Here is a 25,266-nt window from a genome sequence, read left to right on the forward strand (position 1 = left end):
GTTTTTAAATAAATCATTTTTTCATAAAACGGACTGATTTCCTTCAAGGAAAACCACGTTTTTTTTGTTTTACATTTCAGTGAGATTTGTCAGCGTTCCTCTGGAATTCCGGTTGCAAGCTATTGAGGCGCAAGGTACCAATTCACAATTTGGAAGGGATTCTCACAACACACCCCATCCAAATTGTGACTTGGTAACCATTTGGAAATCATTTTAGAAGTTGGTAAAAGATGACTGACTCCTAAAATTGGTGTCATACATAAGAAACACTCTGGTTTGACAAATTAGAGTGTTTGCAACTGCAAACTTTTATAGTACATCTGGCCCTATGTTCTACAAAGATTGACTCCTTGGGCTTTGATCAACTAAATGTGTTTTGTATCCACATCCACTCATGTAAAAAATATGTTACATTGTACCAGTCATTTTGCCAATTATACCTGCATTGTTATATATTTTCATTTGGAAACCGAATGGCCTGGCCATGGGTGCTCTGCAGTGATAAATCGAATTTATAACACCACATCAGGTCCCCATACCAGCTCCCACTGCTGCTGCTTAATTCTGCTTTTTAGGTCTCGCCTGAGACAGCGCTTTAGCGCTGCTCTGGCGAGACTTATAGTAAGCGAGTTTTGGAAGTGCAAACAGTGGATTTTCAGGCCTCCAAATACAGTGCATGTGCGCCGTCCGGGCGCGCGCACCATTTGGAGGCCTGAAAGCACTCGTTTGCTTTCACTTTCGCCGTGATGTGATCGCGATCCCTTTCAGCGCACCATTTGGCAGCCTGCGTGCCCGCCCCCACTCCCCCCTCCCACTCCCTCTTCTCAGCTTCAGTGCGCGCTTGTTATCAAGACTCGTCCTTAGACGGCTGCTCCCACTGCCTTCTCATTCCACGTGGCCAGATCATGGGAGGAGCCGAGAAGCCAGAAATGTTAAAATACCCCCCTCCACCCCCACACACACACACTTTGCACTAGTCACACAGAGTACGTGTCCTGCTGAAGTCATTTTTGCCACGCCAAAGGGTCACAACGTTTGATTACAGCTCTCTGAAGGTGCGAGTCGGCGCTACACCTTCTTATTAAACCACATTTTTCTGCACCTATTAAGTAATTGGGTAATTTTGCTATCTATGATATTCAAGGGCGGGTTCGAACTCACTCACACCCCATCCATAAAACATCACTGCACACCCCAGCTGTGTGCGCGCGTCACACACACACATCAGCTATGTAAAGTGATGTGTACGTCAGCACGCACACGGCGCATTATCGCATCTAACTTGTGATCGCGATCCCTTTCAGCGCACCATTTGGCAGCCTGCGTGCCTGCCCCCACTCCCCCCTCCCACTCCCTCTTCTCAGCTTCAGTGTGCGCTTGTTATCAAGACTCGTCCTTAGACGGCTGCTCCCACTGCCTTCTCATTCCAGGTGGCCAGATCATGGGAGGAGCCGAGAAGCCAGAAATGTTAAAATACCCCCCTCCACCCCCACACACACACACTTTGCACTAGTCACACAGAGTACGTGTCCTGCTGAAGTCATTTTTGCCACGCCAAAGGGTCACAACGTTTGATTACAGCTCTCTGAAGGTGCGAGTCGGCGCTACACCTTCTTATTAAACCACATTTTTCTGCACCTATTAAGTAATTGGGTAATTTTGCTATCTATGATATTCAAGGGCGGGTTCGAACTCACTCACACCCCATCCATAAAACATCACTGCACACCCCAGCTGTGTGCGCGCGTCACACACACACATCAGCTATGTAAAGTGATGTGTACGTCAGCACGCACACGGCGCATTATCGCATCTAACTTGTGATCGCGATCCCTTTCAGCGCACCATTTGGCAGCCTGCGTGCCTGCCCCCACTCCCCCCTCCCACTCCCTCTTCTCAGCTTCAGTGTGCGCTTGTTATCAAGACTCGTCCTTAGACGGCTGCTCCCACTGCCTTCTCATTCCAGGTGGCCAGATCATGGGAGGAGCCGAGAAGCCAGAAATGTTAAAATACCCCCCTCCACCCCCCCACACACACACTTTGCACTAGTCACACAGAGTACGTGTCCTGCTGAAGTCATTTTTGCCACGCCAAAGGGTCACAACGTTTGATTACAGCTCTCTGAAGGTGCGAGTCGGCGCTACACCTTCTTATTAAACCACATTTTTCTGCACCTATTAAGTAATTGGGTAATTTTGCTATCTATGATATTCAAGGGCGGGTTCGAACTCACTCACACCCCATCCATAAAACATCACTGCACACCCCAGCTGTGTGCGCGCATCACACACACACATCAGCTATGTAAAGTGATGTGTATGTCAGCACACACACGGCGCATTATCGCATCTAACGCCCATGGTTCTCTGGATTCTGGGTATGTCATTCAGCCGAGGGCACAACGAACCCTGTTACCCATGAGTGACGCAGGGCTGAGCGGGCGGGGCGCCTCCCAACATAATCCGTTTAACCAGACACTTGGCGCTTTGCAGGACCAAACCTAGCGACTATTCGTTCTATTCGTTGAGAAACTTGCATTATAAAGAGGATTAGGGTTAATCCTCTCGGGGTGCGCTGAGGGAACATGATTTAACAATTGCATCAAATCCAAAATAGAAAGATGCAATGCACCGTGGAGAGTTGGCAGGGCTACGGAGCAGTGACGTCATAACCTTATGTAAGGGCCTTGGTTTTGGCACAACCAGGTTCCCGGGTTTCAGCCGGTGGCACAGGGAGGAAGGCAGAACCACGAAGCAAATGTTTAATCAGCTCCTGGAAACAAGGGACCGGTCCTGGCTGCGCCCTAAAGCCCCTGAGACACCCCTTAAGCGGGCTTTTTGTTGCGTTTGCAAACAGGCCCGGCTTGTCTCAACGCCCCTTCGAGTGCCAAGGCGGGTGCTTGGCCGCTGGTGCCAGCACTGACCACACCTGTGACCTGCCACATGAATTATCTTCTCTGTTTTCTTAATTGGTTTTCAGAGATGGACTCTTCAGAGCCTGTGTACACAGCTCTACACGTGCATCGACTTGTTTATTTTATATAAGCGTTGACGATAGCGCCTCTGCTCATGGATTCATGGGGCATTGACCACAGAGCTACCCTTCTTCAACTGGGTGATGGCAGCCGGGGGGGGGCAGCGTGTGCCCGCATGGGGGACGTGCTGCTTCTCTTGACTGTAGGTCCTTCGGCAACATCTTCTCCGGGGTACATTTAGGGTGACTGAACCCCTCATTTCTTATGAAACAAGCATTTGCAATGCAATAGGTCTCGCATTTATACGAGTTTGAGCTATTGGCATTGTAAATGACAATGCTTTTTATTTAAGTTTGGTTTTTTAAAAACATAAATAAAAGGCACTGTCATTTACAATGCCAATAGCTCAAACTCGTATAAATGCGAGACCTATTGCATTGCAAATGCTTGTTGCAATTGTAATCTTGCCTGACTGTTGCTGTATTTCCAGTGTTTTCCCCTTCTGTGCATCGTTTTCCCGCTTCGACGCTCTACATGCTGCCCTTTGTACTACTTGTTGTGCCTGACTGTCACTTTATTTTAACTTCGCCCTACTGTTTGCTTTTTGTTACAGTAATTTTGCCTGATTGTTGCTTTTCTCCTTTGTTATTGCTGTTGTTTTTCACCCTTTCTGTGCGCTGGTTTTCCAACTTCATCGTTTTTTTCCCTTCCACTTCCCGCCCTCCACTCAGCTTCCCTCCCACCTCCCACCTCCCAGGACATACTTAATCGAGGCCTCAGCATGACCCCATTGAGCAGGTCTACATACCAGGTCCCCCTGCTTTAGCTTTATTCTGCCTTTTGTTATTGTAATCTTGCCTGATTGTTGCTGTATTTTCCTTCTGTATTGGCATTGTTTCCGCCCTTCTGTGCACCATTTTCCCGCTTTGCCTCTCTTTTTCCTGACATTTTTCCTCCCACTTTCCGCCTGCCCAGCCATGTGCCGAGCGCCCCTCCCTCTTCCCAGGACTGCCTTAATGGAGGCTGCAACTCGACCCCATTGGCAGGTCTCCATACCAGCTCACCCTGCTGCTGCTTATTTCGCCTTTTGTTACTGTAATCTTGCCTGATTGTTGCTGTATTTTCCCTCTGTATTGCCGTCGTTTTTCCACTTCTGTGTGCCATTTTCCAGCTTTGCCTCTCTTTTTCCTGCCACTTTCACCCCCTCCTGACCCACCTGACCCGCCCTCTGCCCCGTGCCACTCCCTCTTCCCAGGAATTACTTAATGGAGGCCGCAGTGCGACCCCATTGAGCAGGTCTCCATACCAGCTCCCCCTTCTGCTGCCTCATTCTCCCTTTAGTTACTGTAATCTTGCCTGGTTATTGCTGTATTTTCCTTCTGTATTGCCGCTGTTTTCCTGCTTTGCTGCTCTTTTTTCTCCCGTTTTCCTTCCTGCTTCCTGCCTTTCTCGTCCTCCTTTCAGCGGCCCTCCCTCCTCCCAATACCTTCTGAATGAAGGCAGCAGCGCTAACCAATTGAGCAGGTCCCCATACTAGATCCCTGTGCTGCTGCTTAGTTCCACCTTTTGGTACTGTAATCTTGCTTGATTGTTGCTGTATTTTTCTTCTGTTTTGTCATTGTTTTCCCCCTTCTGTGTGCAGTTTTCCCACTTTGCTGCTCGATGTGCCCCTGTTTGTACTGCTTGTTGCGCCTGACTGTCATTTTTTTGGTAACTTTTCCCTATTATTTGCCCATTACTTGCCTTAATGTTGCAGTTTGTTAGTGTAATTTTGCCTGATTGGTGCTTTCCTCTTTATTTTCTTTGTATTATCCTTTCTGTGCTCAGTTTTTCCCACTTTGCCGCTCTTTTTCCTGCTGTTTTTCCTCCCGCTCCCTGCCTGCCCCGCACTCTGCCCAGCGCCCCTCCATCTTCCCAGGACCTACTTAATGGAGGCTCAGTGAGGCCACTCCCAACGAGTGCCAAAGCAAGACCGTCTGCGCCTGGACCACGCCCAGCGCCAGGACCCCTGGGTTTTCCTCCACCCAAAGATACACCTCCAATGAACTCTGAGTGCCACCTCTCCACAATCAACACTAGGAACTTTTTCCTGCAGGTACTGTCTGTTCTCTTCTTCTGAAACACGGGAGCACCCGCACGCACAACGACCACCACAACGCTGACCACGATTGCTTCTGAACCACACCCTGCCTCCTGCTCACTGCACAATCGCTCTGCAGGCCCACCACTGAGATCTGGGACACCATCACCTCCCTCACCCCCGACATCATCTTCCTTACTGAGACTTGGCTCAACCCCGAATCTGTGCCTGACATTGCCTCAGCAACACCCGGTGGCTAAAAGATAGCACACCGAGACCACATCAACAAACACAGAGGCAGAATCACTATCATCCACAAAGAAAAAAATCACTTTTCCTCCACCACAGACGACACCACCCCGATCATGGAACATCTCAACTTCTGTCTCCAAAATGATGGCAAACCCACCATCAGAGGCACCCTCACCTACAGACCGCCAGGACTCCACCCCAGCTTCTGGGACACCATCCAAGAATTCATCGCCTCTTTCACCATTGACTCCAAACACTACATCTTCATTGGAGACCTTAAATTTCACCTAAATGACCTTAACAACACCAACACCCTCATCGAATGCATGAGCAACATCAATGTCACTTAACTATCCACCAATCCCACACACACCGCACAACACACACTTGACCCCATCTTCACAGCGAGTGACAGAGTCAAGTATAGCCGTGTCACAGAACTTACCTGGACAGACCACACCATCGTCCACTTCACCATCACAGGATCCCCTGGCACTGACACCAGGCTGCTCAGCACCTCCCAATGAATCTGGAACAATGTATCAGAGAGCCAGTGTACTGATGGCCTCAGCGCCTCTCACCCTGACACCGCAACTAACCTAGAACAGGCTGTCATGAACGTCTCTGCCTGCATCACCAACTGCGTTGACAGACTCACCCCGTAAAGGCAACCAAACACAAGAGATCCTCCAAACAGGTGTGTTGGTTCACCACGGAACTGGAAACCACAAAATGCCACTGTATGAGACTGGAAAGGAACCACCAGCAAGTAGCCCACTGAAGAAGCCAATTTCAAGATATCCCTCGACCAATGCCATCAACTCCTGAAAGAGATGAAAAGAAGCTCCCTGGTTGACCACATAGATGCCAGTTCTAACCACAGCAAAGAACTCAACATTGTAAGGGGAGTTCTCCAACTCCTCAACCCCTAAAAACATTACCACTTCCCATGAACTCTGTGACCCCCTTGGTCAACTTCTTCCACAACAGGATCTCCACACAAGCTTTGGACCCCACCCACTGCCACCAACCTCCTCAGTCTCCACGCTCCCACAGAGGCAAACCCCAACCACCTGCTCACCACCTGAGACCTGCTCACCACTCAAACCACCACAGCCATTATGAACTTCTTCCACTCCAGAGCACCCACTGATCCCTGCACCCACTGCATCTTCAACCTCGGGAGCCAGATAATCAGCAACAAGCTCACCACCATCTTCAACGCATCCATCACCATGGCCACCCACCCCAAAGAATGGAAACAGGCTGAAGTCAAACCCCTTCTCAAGAAATCATCTGCTGACCCCAGTGAACTCAAGAGCTACCATCCCATCTTGCTGCTCCCCTTTCCCGTTAAAGTCCTCAAAAAGGCCATCAACCACCAACTCGAGGAACACTTGGGGAACAACAATCTTTTGGACACCTCCCAATCAGGATTCTGCACCAGTGACAGCACTGAAACCCCCCTGATCGCTGCCACTGACAACATCAGAACCCTCCTTGACTGAGGAGAAATGGCAGCCCTGATTCTCCTCGACCTCTTGGCAGCATTCTACACTGTGATCCATCACACCCTTATCAAGAGGCTTCACCATTTTATGAATCCAAAGAGACGCCCTTAAATGGATCGCCTTCTTCCTCACCGGAAGTACCCACAGAATCTGCCTATCACCTTTCACCTCGGAAGCTAAGAACAAAAGCTACAGTGTCCCGGAAAGCTCGTCCCTCAGCCCTACAATGTTCAACATCTAAATGACCCCCTTATTCAACATTGCCAGAACCTATAAACTAAACATATCTTATGCAGACGACTCCCAGCTCATCCTACGCTGTCAAAAGCTCCCTCCACCACGATGGCCAACTTCTGCAAGTGCATGACGAGCTCTGCGACTGTATGAAAGACAACTGCCTAAAACTCAATACAGACAAAATGGAAGTGCTGATCTTTGGGCACAACACTTTCCCGTGGAACAACGCCGGGTGGCCTTTCGTACTAGGACCCTCACCCACTCCAACAGACCATGCCTGCAACCTTGGCATCATCCTGGACAGCAAGCTCACCATGAAAAGCCAGATCAATGCAGTGTCCTTTGTCTGCTTCCTCATGCTCCATGAGATCTTCAAATGGCTCCACTTCAACACCAGATGAACCATCTCTCAATCCCTATTCACCAGCTGGCTGGACTACAGCAACACACTTTATGTAGGAATCACCTCACACCTCCTGAAGAGACTGCAGACCATATAGAACTCAGCAGTCAGACTAATCCGCGACCTCTTAAAGCAAATCCACATCACCCTCACCTCAAGAAGCTCCACTGTCTCCCCATTCAGAATACATGTCAATTCAAAATGCTGATGCTACACAACGAAGGACCAGCATATATCAACCACCGCCTGAACTTTCATGATCTCTCCAGACACCTGAGCTCTCTCACTCATATCCCTAGCAATTGCTGAAGCAACAGTGGAGGATGCTCCTTCTTCTACCTCACTGGGAAGGTCTGGAATAACCTACCCTTCACCTTCACCTCAAGACCTCTTCCTCTCTGCTGGAATTCAGGAAAGGACTCAAGACCTGACTGTTCAACTGAACCCTCCATAAGCAGCAGGGCTCTCAGCAACAAGGTACTCTGACGGGTCATTAACTGCACTTTATAAGTACTGTTTTTTTATTTTTTATTTGATTTGATTACACCTGATAAAATCAAATACCCCAGGGTTTTCAATTTATTGGATGTGAGAAATTCCACCTATCATGAGTTTTGCCATGAAAATGGTGCATAACTCTCACATTTTGGTGTTTCATGCACCCAAATCTGCATGGACCAGTATTTATCGGGCATTTTTCACCTGTTAAATTCCAGCAATATTGGACTGCTGAAATTTAATGGAAAGAGCAAACTAAATCACACTTGTTTTAATTACCGGATGCTATAAGCACCACACCTATTTTATTTTTGATCTCTAAGTAAACAGGTGTTTGCACAGGTGTTGCTATTTTCTGGGTCACTCATAATCAGATCTTATGTGTAAAAAGCAAAAAATCTATACTGATACGGACATGTACATTTTACAAAATATACCATTTGAACACAAAAGGATGCATTGTACTTTGAAATAAATCAAAATAAAATTTATTTTTTAGGTTCTCAGCAGATGAAAACATTTTTCAACTATATAAGTAAAGTTATAAAATTGATTTACAATAGGTGTATCATCAGGCATAAAAGAGAACATTTCCAGCACATCTGGCAGACTGTGCCTTTTGAACAGCTGGTGAGCAGCATGGAAAGGACAAGATAATGACTTGTGCTTTTGTGCTTTCAGCACAGGGAGAGCTTTCTTCCAAAGACAAAAAAACCTCGTTGCCTATGAGCATGACAAATCATCTGATTGCTTTCTAATCTCTTTCTTTCAGCACTGGTTAACAGAGCTGGAAATCTTTGCTATGATCTTCGCAGCTGCCGTTCATGACTATGAGCACACAGGAACCACTAACAACTTTCATATTCAGACAAGGTAAGTTCAGCAGGAGCACCTGGGGCATGTAATACTTTCTATTCAGATTGAGATTAATTGCATATAATAGGAGAGTTTTAGAGATGTCAAATTCTGAAGCATACAGTGACATTAGTTATATACTTTATCCAGTGTCGGCAATTAGTATTCTGCGTATGTACCCATTGCTATTTGAGATCAAAGTAGCAGTTATTCAACCTCGTGCAAAAGGAGAATTGTAGATTGCACTTTATCTTTCTGATGGATACTGCTGACCACAGATTTAGCACTCTGCGACTCTCCATATAACTGGATCCAGTAATTCTTGCAATCTCGCATGTATTCCAGCTGGTGGCAATATCTGCTTCATTCATTACTCCGAACTGACTTCTGACATCACAGCAAAGGGCCACATCTGTGTACTTATACCAATTCCTCTTTTTCAGAAATCTTCCACTCTGACCTGAGCTCCTCAGTTACGAATTTTGGTTCTTACCAAAAACCCTTTGGTTCAAATTCTTTTGGTTGTCTGCATGGATATCACCCCCAAAGACGACAGGCTTCAAACTATGATCCATGTATCCAAATAAGATGTCTGTTATGAACACACAGTGTTTGTCTATATTGCTTGACTCCAAGTCCAGTGCCAAATGTTCCCTGATACATCCCAAAGTCACCAGGGAGCCAGAAGCAAACTTGTTGCCAAGCACAAAAAGTGAAGTTGGTCACCATCTAGATCACAAGGCTGGTCCTAGTACAAATTCAAGGGACAAGACGAAACATAAACATAGAAAGAGTAAACAAGGCTTATCAGCATCCAGATGCTACCACTCTTGGGTGATGCCACACAATCACCATTCCAGAAACCACATACAAGCCTTACCTTCCTCCTTGGCCTTATGCTGATTCTGAAGCTGCTGCACCCTGAGTTCCCTGGGCCCTTGCTGAATATGCATCAGGTTGATGTCTTCAATGAGGCCATGCTGCAGATCTTCAAATTCATTCTGGCTCTCTCTGTCATGTCTTCTTGCTCCAAATACATGGTGAGTCCCTAGTAAAACCTTTGCCAGTGAGCCATTCATAAGTGCTAACTGACCACAGACAAATACACCCCTCTCCCCATGTCTCTGACCCATGAGTTTACCCCTATTCCTCTGATCTTGCTAGTAGTTCCTGGTTTTGTCTCTCGCCCTAATTTAAGCACATTCTCAGCTGGAAGTCGCCCTATTGCATTGTGTGTCATTACCAAGGCACAAGCAATTGTGGAAGAACACCCTCCTAATGGGTCCTCTACCTCAACAACAATACATCAAGAGGATGGAGTATATTTTGGGTTTGAGTCTGACGCCACAAAAAATGACAAAGATGATGACGAGCAGACGGATAGCTTGCTAAATACTCATTGTACTGGTGCTGATTTATGTCTTGACTAACAGAAGTCAGTATCTGTTCTCAATTTTGCTTTGGGGCCACCAACTGAAGAAATGCCCTTTTGCAGTTGTATTTAGGATTGGCGCAGAAGTGTTGAAACTGCTCCTTCCCAATGAGAAGACTAAAGGTAACCTTTCTACTGACATTTTGCAAACTAAACGTAATAATTCAGAGCCTCTTTTGCCATTTAACAAGGCTCTGGTTGACACAATTATGGCAGTGTTAGAAAGTGGGTTATTATTAGTAGTGGTAAATTTGCATCTACCACTGGCAATAAGGCCACTAAGACAGTTAGTACACTCAGTACAGGTCTCTATAAATTATTCCCATGCTCAACCCTTGGTAGCTTCGCTGCAAGCATGCAGGCGTAACTTAGAAGTTAGGTATGCAAAGCATTTAAAAACACCAATTCGGTGAATAATTTAGACACAACACACAATAGAAATCCCATACCAATTTTTAAAAATAGGAAATATTTTTATCTTTAAATGACACTAAAACGTCAACATCTGGTTGCATATGACTGGGACCAAGTCAAAGCTTCAGGCTAACCGTGATGGAGCCCTGCGCGGATAATTCTCGCAGTAGGCCTCGGTCGAGATTTTAACTTCAACTTAGAAACTCATCTGGAACTTTTTCTGCCGGGGCCCCTCGATTCTCTTCACCAGTCCAGATTCGGTGAGGGTTCACCAACTTGCTTTCCAGGGAGCTTCCGGTCAAATTCTGGAAGTCAGACTTCCAGAGCTTTACAGCGGGATGAACCAGCAGGCCAGACCAGCTCGCGGTTGAAGGTTGGCAGTTTGGCACTCGCAATTGATTTGATCCCTTATGGAGCTTTGTTCTAAAGTTGCTCCAAACTTGTCCAAACTTCTGAAATTTCTTACTGAAGTTCCTTTTAAGGCTTCAAATTGTCCAAAACACAATCTAAGGATCTGGAATCTCCAAGATGGTCCTTGAACAGCTGGGACCATAATTCCCACAGTGCACCTGGACAAAACCCTTACAAACCCGCTGGACACACTCCAAGCAGGGGATTCTTGGTGGTGATGGTCCAGGTGAGCTCTGTTAACCTGTAGCTTGCAGGGAGTCCACTCTTTATTCCTCTTGAAGCAAGGTACATCCAAAGTGCTGTAGTTCCAGACAATACAGCAGGCACAGTCAGTCAGAATGCAGGGCATGATGGTGCAAATCAAGTTTTCAGCTTGGCAAGCCTTCTTCTTCTCTCGGTTTCAAGCAGCAGATCTGACAGGCTCTGCACCTCTCACATATTTATTCAGTGTTGTCAGGGGTCAAGCTGGAGATCACTCCTGTCCAATGAGGAGCAGGACAACACCCCAGAGCATGACCATTTCCTCCAACGTTAGGCATAATCTTCTCCCAGAAAGACCTATTCCTCCAAAATTCAGTATGGCCGAAATCCCAGCAGAGGAGAAGGAACTAGTTAAACCAACCTCCAGTACTGCTCATTTCCATAGCCCACCTCCTTCTAACGTCTGTATATTCCTGGCTGAAGCCTGCCACCTGGCTCGGTCGGAAGAGCTGATGGGTAGATAGGCCTGGTATTCACTGCCTGTCCTATCCCCTTTGAAGCTTCATGCTTTGTGACCCATCCCCACTGCTTTGGCATTCCTGTGTTGCAGAGCTCTCTATTACAGATAGCCTTTCTTTGGGTGAGCAACTTATTACTTCATCAAACCATCCTGGCTGATCCTGTTAACTCTCATCAATCAGGGTAGACCATAGGAAAGCTGAATTTGGGCTTACAGAAAAGAAAGTCTTATAACTTATTTTCTGTATATTTTAGGATAAATTCAACAATAGCATATTGTTGGATTTATCAATATCATTCTCCTAAGTCTTTGAATTATATTTTCATTAATTCCTAGAGATAGTTATGCATTAATAAACTATTGCCACGTTATCCTATGTGGCTGGGGATCTACAATGGGGAAAATGAAATGTGCAATTTCCTCAACTCCAGGGCATATCAAACATCTTTTATAAGGACTCTGCTAATAGTTACAGGACCCTCCACACCTGGGATACCTAGGGGAGACTTTAGTTGCCCTATGTATACAACAATAGTGTAGATCCTCACTCCACAGTTCTCCTAGCACAAAAGTCAATTTTGGGAAGAACTTTACTACAATTGGGGAAGTGAAATGTGCACATTCTTTATCATCAGGGCATATAAAACCTTTTTTATAAGGGCCCTCCTTGACCCCTACCCCTGGGATCCTTGGGGGAGACCCTAGAAGTATCTAATATGCCACAATATTGCAGGATATCCCTTTTTAGGTGCCCCTACCACCAAAGTCGAGTTTGGTCAGAATTATATTTAAAAGCAGTGCTGCAACACAGGACTGCTTTTAAAATGACCTCAGGCTCTCAGCAGTGTACAGATGCAAGTGCAGAAAGTACTGCTGGTCTCTAGCTGCTGTGCCCTATTATATACAAGGGACTTATTGGTAGTTTTAATCCCCCTGCCCTATTATGTACTAGGGGCTTACAGGGTATGTTCTGCCAATCATAGGTGTACCCTAACAAGTAGGGCTTGATTACGATCTAAATCGTAAAGCCTCCGACCTTAGGTGGGAGGCCTTCAATCGAGATCGTCGGTTTCAATTCCAACCAGCTGATTGCAATACAGCCGGTTGGAACTGAAACCGACTGGTCTGCGACTAGCAGACAGACTCCTGGACCCCATCGGAAGCCAGCCAGAGACCAGCCCATAATCCAAATGGAAGGCTTTTCCGCCTTCTGGATTACGATGCACAGTTTCCGGCTGGGTTTCCATGCCGTCCGTTCCAACATGGAAACCCTGTCGGAAACCATGTCTGGGGGCCCCTAGCAGGGCCCCCTTCTGTTTTCGATCTCTGGTTGAGGGCCAAGGGGGTGCCATAGGTGCCCCCTTGTTGATCCCTTCACCGTGTGGCAGGCACCTTGCGGTACAGGGATGAACACAGACTCCCATTCCTCTATGGGAGCTTGTGTTACAGCTGGTTTATGGTCATAACACAAGCTCCCAAAGAGGAATGGGAGTATGCGACCTCACCATGTTCGGTCGCACAGTGATTCGGCGGTAGGGACTGCTGACCGGAGGTCGGTCGGTCCAGTTTTCGCGATGGCTTCGGGTGGACGCAAGTCTGCCTGACATCAAAATAAGCCCCATACTGTACACTAATGTATGGGTGTGTTTTCAATGTGTTTTCAACATAGTACTGGCCTTCGGCCTGGTTAGGAAGAGCCCAGGGACAGTCAGAGTCACTTGCCACCAGTACCAGTCAGAAAACAAAATGGGGGTGCACAGGGCATACAGGATGTCTTTGCAACAGGCAGGTTGACCCTAAGTTCTAGATGCAGCATCCCGATCTCAAAAACCTTGTGGTTCAGCATTCTCTTGCAAGCTGAACCCTAACTCCTTTTCTGCACAGGGAGTGTAAGACAATTGATTTAATGGTAGGATAGGTGTTTCTTCAGGCACTCTGCCACTGTGCTCATTGAAGGCCATCTGTTTGTTAGGGCACTACAGCCAGAACCTCAGGGATATTGCAGGTGGGGTTCTTCCTCTGCTGCATGAAGACCCACATAATTCCATCACACAAGGTCCAAGGTGGACAAGACACATCTAAGCAGAGCTGTGCTCTGCCCTGAACATCATTGACTTGGTAATTGTTGAATGGGCACCAGTGTCATTATCAGACAAGGTGGCTGGGTGCACTTTGCTGGATTTCTGGAGACATTCTTATATTATGTTACTTGGTATTGTGCAAACAGCTCACTCCCAAAAAGATATCTCGGCACTCCACCGAATTAAGACAAGACGACCAATCAGAATATCCAAGTCTTCTTAAAGTTTTTTAAACCTACTAAAATCTGAGCAGCAATGGATAGGGAAGGGGAACTTGTTCAAATGGAGAGGGGCAAGACAGGAAAAGGACCCGCCGCTGTATCTCGAAGTACGAAAACTGCAGGGACATAACAGCAATTTGTGCTTTGATCTAAGGTTTCTGTTAAGGCAGTACTGAGTGAGTTTCTCCCGTAGTTAGGTCAGTCCCTTGCCAGCCAAGGATTTGTGAATAAGACACAGAAGCTTGAACAAGGACCGTTTTCTCACCGGGAGCCAGTAAAGATCTTTTAGCGTGTGGTCTGATGGGGAACCAGGGGTAAACTCACAGACTAGGCTCGCAGCTGTGTTTTGGACTACCTGCAGTTTGGAAAGGAGTGATTCATCAGCTGCTACCAGCAAGGCAGTCCCATAGTCAAGGCGACTCATAATGAGAGCCTGAATAAGAGTTCTCCTTGACATCAACTGTAGCCACTGGAACACTTTTTCAAGCAGGCTCATAGTACCAAAACAGGTGCCACAGACAGACATAACCTGTTTTCTCATCGAAAGATTCTCAATCTACCGACACGCCAAGAATCCTAACTGCCTTCCTAGGGAGAGGGGGTGAGCCCAGCACTGAGGCCACCAATCCTCTCACCAGTGTGCCTGCGCCTTGCCAAGCAGTAGAATCTTGGTCTTGTCTTCATTGAGCTGCAGACAGTTGAGTGTCATCCAAGTAGCACTCTAACTCATGCAGTCAGTAAACCTGATTTTCGCATTTTCCGGATCTTGCCCAAAAGGGAAGATTCATTGGGTTTTGTCTGCATAAGATATTATGTCAAAGCCACAGGACTCGACAATCTGGGCAAGCGGTGCCACATAGATGTTAAAAAGAGTAGGGCTCAGGTAGGAACCCTGTGGGACCCCCTTGTCCAAGAACATGGCCCGCGAATTAAAAGGATCTGGTGAGACCATCTGGGTCCTATTTTCCAAAATATCTTTAAGCCAGTTCAGGACCTTCCCAATTATACCTATCTCCTAGAGTCTATGGACCAGGATAGAGTGAGAGACAGTATCAAAAGCGAGAGGCTGGTCAGGTAGAACCATCTTAGCCGAAGGGTTGGCATCTAATAAGAGTCAAATAGAATTGTCTATAGCCACCAATGATGTTTTCCTGCTGGGAAAAGCTCTAAAGTCAGATTGTGTGGGGTCTAGTAAGTGGTGGCCCTCCAAATAAAGGAGCGTTGTTTATTCAGAAGACTCTCCAAAACCTTGTCTAAAAGGGGAATGAGTGAGTTTGGGACCATAATTGGCCAGCTCATTAGGGTCAGCATTGGTTTTCTTTAAGACATGAGCAACATACGCAGATTTCCACTTTAGTGGCATTTTTGCTGAGTTCAGTGATGGGTTAAACAGAGATGTGATTAAAGGCGTTAGTAAAGATGACAAAGTGGCCACTATGTGAGGGGGGCAGCGATCAGAAGGGGAGTGTGATTTTGCTTTAGCCAGCATATCTGACACTTGCTCTTGAGAAATGGGCACCAACTTCTCTAGACATTCAGGCATCATTGATGGTAATGCCCTTTGATGTGGTCAGACTTTTTGGAGGAAAGGCTTATGTAGTTCAGGAGTATTTAAAAAATAGTAGAGTTACAGGTATGTCTTTGGGATTGCTATGCATGGCCCGCTGATTCCATCTGCAATCCAGGAAGTTCCACAGGTACCCTAAGAACCTCGCCTTCTGCCAAAGGCAGCCATTTTAGCCCATCCAGCAACCAGTGCAAACCTTTCAAGTACTAGAGGCAGACGCAGTGCCGAAAAGGTCAAGGACTGCAGCAGCAACCCACGTCCTGCTTGTCTCTAGGCAGTGCCTCGAAATCCTTTCAATATTCCCTTTACAAGGCATCTGGGGCCAGCAAGGGGCTGAATAGAACATTACCTACCATAGTGGCTTTCAATCACTTGGGACCTATGGGTCGTCAAGATCGTCCAAGTTCCCTTTCTGAACACTCCTATTAAAATACTCAAAGGTATCTAAGACAAGCCCCTAGTAGCACAGAATTCTACAATTGAAACAGTTAGAAGCCCACTAGAGCATACGATTCCCAATTTCAACAGGACAACCACAAATTCAGAAAAGTGTGAACTACATTGAATCTGATAAACAATCGTATAGAGAAGCCTACAAATCATAGACATTTCTATGATGTGAGTAACAAACATTCCAGGACTATCCCATGAAAAGATACACAAATCGTAGATTGCTAAGCACACTCATGCCACCCTATCCTATAATGGAACTAAATCAACAGAAGTGATTATTGAGGACGTGCATTTTATTCTGTTTATCTGCACCTATTTTTTTAATGTTGAGTCCTCCCCCTACCCTTTCTTGAAATCTTGTTTAGGTGTTTTTCTCATCCCGTTTTCACCAGCCTTCCATCACTGTAGGTTTACATTTTCGGTGTAAATGTCCTTTGGAATTTTTGGGAATGTCCTCGAGTGAATGGCTTTGTGGCGATTAACCACCGTGCCAATGGCTTCCCTTCGCCCCCCCCACCTGCAACAGTCCGTCATGTTCCGGCTGCAGTGCTCATTAGGTCTTCATTGCCGGAAACCAGCAGGGCTGTGGATTTGTCCCAGTCGTTGTAAACAGAGTAATCTGCAAATCTTGATTTCCGATTTAAATTCCGCTTTTTGCTCACATGAGTGGCACTTATGTGTACATAACATTTCGCTAGTCTGGACGTTAGTTTAATTGCTCGTTATATCATTCTTCTGCGTGAATAACTGAGTAATAATATGGCTTTGCAAGCTCCTTTATTTTCTTCCCAGCAACATACTCCAGAATTTGTACTATGAGGTCTGCGCCCCTCATAATTGGCTACCGACTACCCGGAAAGGTCTCTCATCTGCCTTTTTAAAGACAATAAATACATACTGATGTAAAAATGTGTGTCCATCTAGGCATGCTTTCTCTTATTCGAGTAGAGAATCCCTCTGAGACCCAAACAATGACATTGAAGAAGTATCCAGGAAGAAGTGTGTGAAAAGCGGAATATAAGGCACTATTTGCAGAGGGAATTTGAGTTATGACAACATATCTATTTGCTCTACTTCTTCTTTAATAGAACTCACAGATTAGAGCACTTTACTACGGTGTTCAGCTGTTTGCAAATTATGCAGAGAGTTGGCACCGCTGTCAGGATACTTTTCAGGACATTTCTTGTCAGCTCTAACTTCACTGCCTCAAGACATATTGTGGCTCTAGACACAGTAGGTCTTGCAGATGGCCTCGTAAAATGTACTTTTGTTTTCCAGTTTCAAATGTCAGTGCACAATTTTCAGACTCAAATCAATCCAGCCATTCAGATAAGAAAGGCTCACTGTCAAATCCATCCCCCAGGCTAAAGTAGGAACTGAAGCCCCCTCAACAGATATACTTATCGTGTTAAATCAGTAAAGCATTCAGGCAGTGCCCTGGAGACTTCTGAAATAAGTGCCTGTCAATCCCTTGCTCTATTGACCTGGTTTACACTTGACTAAAACCATAAGAAAGCATACAGGCGCAAAGGCAGGCTAATAGATAGAAGTGAAAAAAGCCAACAAAGGAGTGATGCAAATTCGTTCTATTAAATTACAGGTTCATTGTTGCATTTTGTTGGCCTTTATGCTTGTTCAGAAAATTCACAAAGCACTTTCATTGATCGAGACACTTTTTAAGTGCGAAACTGCAGTTCGGCTTACAGATATTCACTGCCCTTCCTGGATCAAGGAAGTCATCTGCCTCGAACTTAACATTTTCAAGGGTCCAAATAATCATTCAAGAAAATGTCATACATTGCGTTAGTGTTCAAAGCCACACTAGTCACTTATATGGATGTGACAGCAATGGTGACTGAGAAGACCTGCAAGAAACCTTTTACAGATCATTGTGCTTCACATTTAAGTTTGGAAAAGGCCAAGGGAGAACATGTGCAAGCGAATGAATTGAGCAATTGTGTTATTGGATGTTGTCCTTTGTAAAAGGGCAGTCTAATCCAATTCAATCCAAGGTAATCTGAATTTACATGTGCAAGTATATTGATGCTAATAGGAGCTATGCAAGTATAGCTGTGCCCTTAGGCATTTATAGCTTGTGTGTATATGCGCCTGTATTTGGGTGTAATAGTTTGGTGTTATGAAGGTCGCACAAAGCAAAAAGGTCGAGGCTGAGTCTCAGCTGACCAGAGGAAATCAGGAAAAGATTGGTTTGCCCTTACACAATTTTAATAATTTTCTAACTATTTTTTTGACTCGTTGCAACACTAGAAATAGTAACCGGGATTAAGGGGCTGACAGGAAGGTCTGACAAGTAAGGGGGATCATATGAAAAATGGTCCCCGTGGCAAGAAGCATTGGGAAGGGCCAACTATACCTGAGCATCAGGGACCCTGGAACAAGATAAATATGACACAATTTGAATAAAAGGAAAAAGGGTAATTGTGATCATATTCCAAGGATGCAGCAGAGAGTGTGGCCATCTTGAAGAGTATAAGCAGATTTTAAAACCATTAATGATGTTTGGAGTGGATATCCTGGGCTGAATGAGTCAAATGAAAAATATAGCCCCATGTATGCAGACCCAACCAGTTGGACATGTTTAATTTCATAATCCATGCTAGCCCACCCCCCAACCTCACCTACTCTCAGTCAAGCACAGTGAGCACCAGAGCTTCTGGCATTGGCCACATCAGTCAAGCCCAATGGTAGCCAGTGGTGGTCACGATGATCAAGCTTGCATCATGTGTATTGATATTCTGATGTGATTGGAGGTTGGAGCTATGGGTTATTGTTAATGGCTTTATCTGTTGCACTCATTTCAGCACAGATTTTCACTTAGTTCTTCCCTTGGTCATTCCCCAAGATAAAGAATGCTCTTCTTTATTTCCAGTTAGTTTTGAAGGTGGGACACATGCCTACTCCTTCCCTTCACAGTCTGATTCACTGAACCGAGTTGTCACTAAGCTTCCCATCATGCACCCTACAGAGCATTGTTCTCACTACCAGGCAGCTCCACATAGTGGGTCCTTATTAGGCCAGACTTGATAAGGCATTGTCACTCTTTTGGTGCACCATTCACAGGAGTTGAGTGACAAGAAAATATTACAATATTCTATTATTTCAGGAGGTTCACTGATAGAATATCGAATTAAAAAATATAGTCGTAAAAAACTATTGACAAAAAAAATAGAATGGAATAATATCGACATCCTATACTTAAACAGGTATTTACAAAAATATCGAAACAAAAATATCGATGTCAAAAATATAGTTGTACAAAATATTAATTTTTATATATATATACAAAATAAAATAAGACATATTAAATATGTTAAATAACATTATTATAAAAAATAATATAGATTTAATATACATTTTAGCAAATATAACAAATAAACTTCATTAAAAACATAAAAACATAAATAAAAATTAATGTATATATATTTACTTTAAAAAAAATAAACTATTAATTTTAATTCATTTTATAATTTTCAAATATAGAACATTTTACAAATATATATAACATAAAATCTAATTAAAAAACATTCTATTATAAATAAAAACTTTAAAATATTTAAAAATCTTTAAACTTACATTTCCCAATCCAGTGAGTGCAACAGTAGGGAAAGTGTTGGATAGCGGAGGGGTAAAAATTACTATTCTCACTCCAGTGAGTGCAACAGTCGGGAAATTGTTGGATTGTGGAGGGGCAAAAATTACTTTTCCCACTCAAATAGTTGTAACAGTAGGTAAAGTGATGGATAGCGGCGGGGTAAAAATTTGTATTCCCATTCCAAAGAGTGCAACATTAGGGAGAGTGTTGGATAGCGGAGGGGTAAAAATTACTATTCCCACTTCAGTGAGTGCAACAGTAGGGAAAGTGTTGGATAGTGGCGGGATAAAATGTACTATTCCCACTCCAATGAGTGCAACAGTAGGGAAAGTGTTGGATTGCGGAGGTGTAACTTTTAATATTCTCACTCAAGTCAGTTCAAAATTAAAAAGAAACAAAATATTAACAACGAAAATAATTAAAAAACAAAATAAATGAAAAAACATATAAATATGTTAAAAATTAAAATACAAATATATTTAATATTGAAAAATGTAAATAAAATATTGTAATGTGTAACACATATGACAAGTACCTACAAATATTATATTACATGAACTAAAAAATAATTTTCAAACAAATAAATATTTTTAATTATAATTTATTTAAGACACAAAAACATTATTACATAAATTATTTTTTTCATTTCCTACCCTATAACACCACACAATTCACAACCTACAACTACATTAAAAAAAATGTACTTCCATAATTAACATAATTAATTACCAATTAAAGAAATAATAATTAAAAAACAAATTAAAGCTCATAAAAATGTATTAACTTCCTACACTTTAACCTACAGCTAAAATTAAACTGTAAAAATATTAATTAGACAGTGAAAACTTTTTTACAATCAAAAAACTAATAGTATTTAACAACTAATTATAAGGTAAGTAACGTTAATTTACTCCTCATCCTTTAACCATATAATAGGAAAACCCAGACACAACTATAAAAAATTACCCTAATTAAATATTGAAGTCAATTAGTTAATTAATATGAATAATCATCTAATTAATAATCAATTAAACATAAATTACTTTCCGCCCTTTACCCCCTTAAACCACTCAACCCACACCACAAAGTTAATTACACAATTTCCATATTTATTTTTCAATTAATTAATTAATATGAATTAACAACTAATTATTAATTAAATGAACATAAATTACTTCCCACCCTTTACCCCTATAAAACCCCATAACCCGCACCTAAAATTAATTACACAATTTCCATAATTAACTTTTAATCAATTCATTAATATAAATTAATAACTAATTAATAATTAATCAAAAATAAATTGCACCTCACACTTTACCCCTATAAACCCCACAACCCTCACCTGAAGAAATGGCACAATTAGCATAATTCATTACCAATTAATTAATTAATCAATAATAATTACCAACTAATTAATTATTAATTAAAATACATTACTTTCCACAATTAACACTATAAAATCTCAATTAAATAAATATTAATAAATAAAACACAATCATTAATTTATTATAATTAAATTACTTCCAACCCTATTCCCCTATAAACCCACAACCCACTACGAAACAAAAAAAACGCTAAATTAAATTAAAATAAAATTGATAGCTACTAAAAATTTAACACATATATTAAAAAACATAAACAATACTTATACAAAAAACATACATCAAATGCATTTAAAATATAAACTAAAATACATAACAATAATTAAAAAAATCGATATTTTAAACAACTATATTTTTGAAAACGCTATTAATAACTTCTATATTTTTTTAAACGATATTTCATACCTTAAATTTGATATTCTTGACCACGATATTCTTGATGTCGATAATTCTGTGTCACGGTATTTCTAACTCGATATTTGTGTAAGCCGACATTTCCAACTTGATATTCTGTCTCAATATCATTTCATGAATTATATTGTGGATTGCTTTTCAGATGTGGAGGCTCTTTGTAGACATGGAAAATATACCAGTGGTGTTCTTGCTTCTGTAGACAATCAAGAACTGAAAGAATGTTTTTTGGGGTATTAGGCCATACTGTTATTTACAATGTGCTAAACTCTGTATTGTTCTGAAGTTTCACTTTTGCTCCTAAGGTTCAACTAGTATCTCAGTAGGGGCCTGAGGCGCACATGCCCTTCTCGTATAATCAAATACTTCCTTGTGATGGATTATGCGTCAAGCCTGATGTTGCTGAGCTTCCTGAAGGATACAAATGAATATGTTGCACCATTTTGTTTTGCCATAAATAGTTTTTTAGATTTGGTGCTCAAATGTTGATGGCTGTCCCACCTTTATCATGATTCTTGGCATTGCTGGTTTCTGACCTAGTGAGGTTGTCGTGCATAGCAGAGTGACAAAACTTGCATCATAACAGTCAGATTGTGTAGTATTTGTAGCTATTTTATCAGTGATGTATGCCAGCTGTGCTAAAGAGTGGATTATAGAGGAAGAGTAGGCATTGGCTGATAATACCATAGACAAGAGGAAAAAGGAATTGTTAGGGATCAGATACTAGTTGGTGGGTGCAGAGGAAGAAATTGCCCATCATTCTCAGCTTGTGAATGTATTGTAGTGTCAAATATGGCACATGTGAGGAAAGTCACCAGCAGGCTCCTCGTCGAAGATACTGGCAGCTTAGATTGATTAAGACAACACAGACAGTATCTTGCAGACTCATGTGCACAATTAAAGAAGAGATGGTAGGTTGTGATATTCCTTCCAGATTTTGGAAATTGAGACTGAATGGGTAAATCACGTTACTTATTGTTTTTGAGGAATAACACCACTGACAGGTAGCAAAAAAAAAACTTTGACTTGATGTATAGGAATTGTTTAGTGTTAAATTAGGTGGGGAATTATATTTTCACATCAAAATATTCAAAAGTAAATGATTCAGGCTAATGACTTCTGATGTGAACTGTTCCTTTGAGAAGAACGTTTGTAGGCAAGAACTTGAGGACTTAACCTCCACTACAGAGAGTTATTTTCATTATCCTTCCGGCTTGCGTATTATGTACACCTTGTTGTCTTTTCTCATCAAATGGAGCAACTTAGATAACCATATTGATGACATATGAGAAGCTGAAAACAGATCTCTTGCTGCCTGTTTTTGAAGTTTTGCTTGCTTTTCTGTTTTAGGTCAGATTCGGCCATTCTGTACAACGACCGATCTGTACTTGAAAATCATCATGTGAGTGCAGCATATCGACTTCTGCAGGATGACGAGGAGATGAATATTTTATACAATCTCTCTAAGGATGACTGGAGGTGAGACAAACAATGGGAGGCTGAGGATATCCTTATGGGGAAACAACGTGAGACAACTGCTAATCCGTAATCAAAGCATATCTGCCTACTAAAGATAAACTAAGTGACAAAGGCAACCATATAGCCATATAGATCTTCTCTTCCCATTAGTAATTATTCAGAGTCCACTGGGGTTCATTTAGGTACTAAAATTGGTGCAAAGAACATTTAGTCCCTTGAGATCATGAACGAATATCATTAGCACACATTATCAGCTACACAAAACTGCTTTCATGATCCAGACGTCACCTGTCTTTGTGCCAAGGACTGCCTTACTTACCATTAAGACCTGTAATAGAGCCAGCTAGATATGGTTTGTGTTCTGGCCCAAGATGTATATCTGTTGTTTCTAAACTAAACAGTGACTAACAATCTTATCTTACAAATTTACTTTAAAAACATAAAATTAAATGTCAATCTCAATAAAAAAAGAAGAAAAGTCACTAAATGTATGTAAAAGTAAACAATCACGTTCAATGCTATGCCGTATCAGAGCAATTGCCCCCTCCCCAATACAGACCCCAAAAAATGTCAGGACATCAATGTGTCACAAGCTCACTGACCCATGAAATTACAGAATGGCCTGCAGATTGTCTATTTTTTTTAAATTCGTGAAATATAGCAGAAGTTCATAGAGTTTTTGTGTTTTTGGGTGGCTGGAGGGATGTTTCCTTATGCAAACAAATGATAGGTGAACTCTAAACAATGCTATTTCTAACTCCCAATAACAAATAGCAATTTTTGTAACAGAAAGATTTATGAATTCTGTAAATTAGCCCATTGCCCAACCCATGGTAGCTGACAACGAGCAGTCAGGGCAAACTTAGGAGATAGGAGTATAAAGCATTTAAAAACACCAATGCATAAAAAAAGAAAGACACAACACACAATACAAATTCTGGACCAATTTATAACAATAGGCAATATTTATATGAACAAATAGACACCAAAACAACAAAAATCCAATGTAGGGAACCGGAGATATTAATTTTTAAAGATTAACCTCTTTATAGTGCTTAAAACAATATAGCGCCACTCTGGGACATCTGGTTGCCCTTGACCGGGTCAAAATCAAAGTTTGAGGCCAACCACGATCAAGCCCTGGTCGGATGCACTAAGCAGGAGGCCCCAGTGAAAATTTCACCTTCACACTTAGAAACTTTTCTCTAGCATTTTCTTCCGACGTTGCTCGTCCCTTGACAGCAGGCCGGATTCAGTGAGGGTTCGCCAGATTGACTTTCTGTGAGGTCCCGGTCAAATCTTGAAAATCTTGAGCTCCGGAGCTTTCAGGGAGATAACCTGAAAGCCTGGCTTGGTCGCAGTTGAGGGTCATCAGCTTGACTCGACGTCTGGTTGGTCACCTCATGGAGCTTTTTCACAAAAGTTCTCCAAACATCAGGAAGTGCTTCCTGAAGGTATCCTTGTAGGTTCCAAGTGTCCTAAACACCAGTTCAAACGTCTGGAATCTCCTAGATGGTCTCTTGGCTGTTTGGACTACAATTGCCACAATACTCCTGGACAAATCCTTAAAAGTCCACTTGACGCACTCCAGGATGAGGAGTCTTGGTGAAGATGATGCAGGTAAACTATGTTAACCTGTAACTTGCATGGAATCCACTCCTTACTCCTTCTTGAAGCAAGGCACAGTCCCCAGGGCTGTAGTACCAGATTGTGCAGCAGGCACAGTCATTCTGAGTCCAGGCCTTTGGATGCAGATCCTGATTCCAGCAGGGCTGTCCTACCTCTCCTTGTAGTTCCAGGCAGCAGATCTGAGAGACTATGCAGCTCTCACATAATAATTCAGTGTTCTGGAGCAACAAGCGGGGGCACCTCTGCCCAATGAGATGCTTTGTGCCCACCCAAAAGCATGACAACTTTCTCCAAAGTGTGCCATCTTCTTGTCCCACAAAGCACTGCACTTCCAAAATCCAACCTGGATGATTTCTCTCCAGAGGAGTAAGAGCTAGCAAAACCAACCCACAGTGTGGCTCATTTTCATTAACTCTCCTCCCGCTTACCGCTGCAAATTCCTATCCTGGGCCTGCCATCTGGCTGGGGCACAGGATGTGGGGGTAGGTATGCCTGGCATTCTTTACTGATCTCTCTCTTAGAGCTCTATTTGACTTTCTCAGCCCCCTCTACCGGACCCATCCTCTTCAGCTTCTGAGCTCTTTCCATCAGATAACCTCTGCTCTAGCCAGGCCCCTGATCACCTAATGAAAGCAGCCT

General features: G+C 43.1%; 1 protein-coding gene across 11 annotated transcripts in view; it reads left to right on the forward strand.

The window, feature by feature from the left end:
- The window catches only part of PDE1C (phosphodiesterase 1C), a 1,636,609-nt gene that overhangs the window by 1,356,340 nt on the left and 255,003 nt on the right, over positions 1-25,266 (forward strand). For all 11 annotated transcript variants that reach the window (XM_085607521.1, XM_085607513.1, XM_085607514.1 and 8 more), the window contains 2 exons: positions 8,728-8,828; positions 22,870-22,998. In XM_085607521.1, the coding sequence (XP_085463647.1) occupies positions 8,728-8,828; positions 22,870-22,998 (230 nt within the window). The remainder of the gene's footprint in view (positions 1-8,727; positions 8,829-22,869; positions 22,999-25,266) is intronic.

Source organism: Triturus cristatus, chromosome 5_2, assembly GCF_964204655.1.
Source record: "Triturus cristatus chromosome 5_2, aTriCri1.1, whole genome shotgun sequence".
Taxonomy (NCBI): Eukaryota; Metazoa; Chordata; class Amphibia; order Caudata; family Salamandridae; genus Triturus; species Triturus cristatus.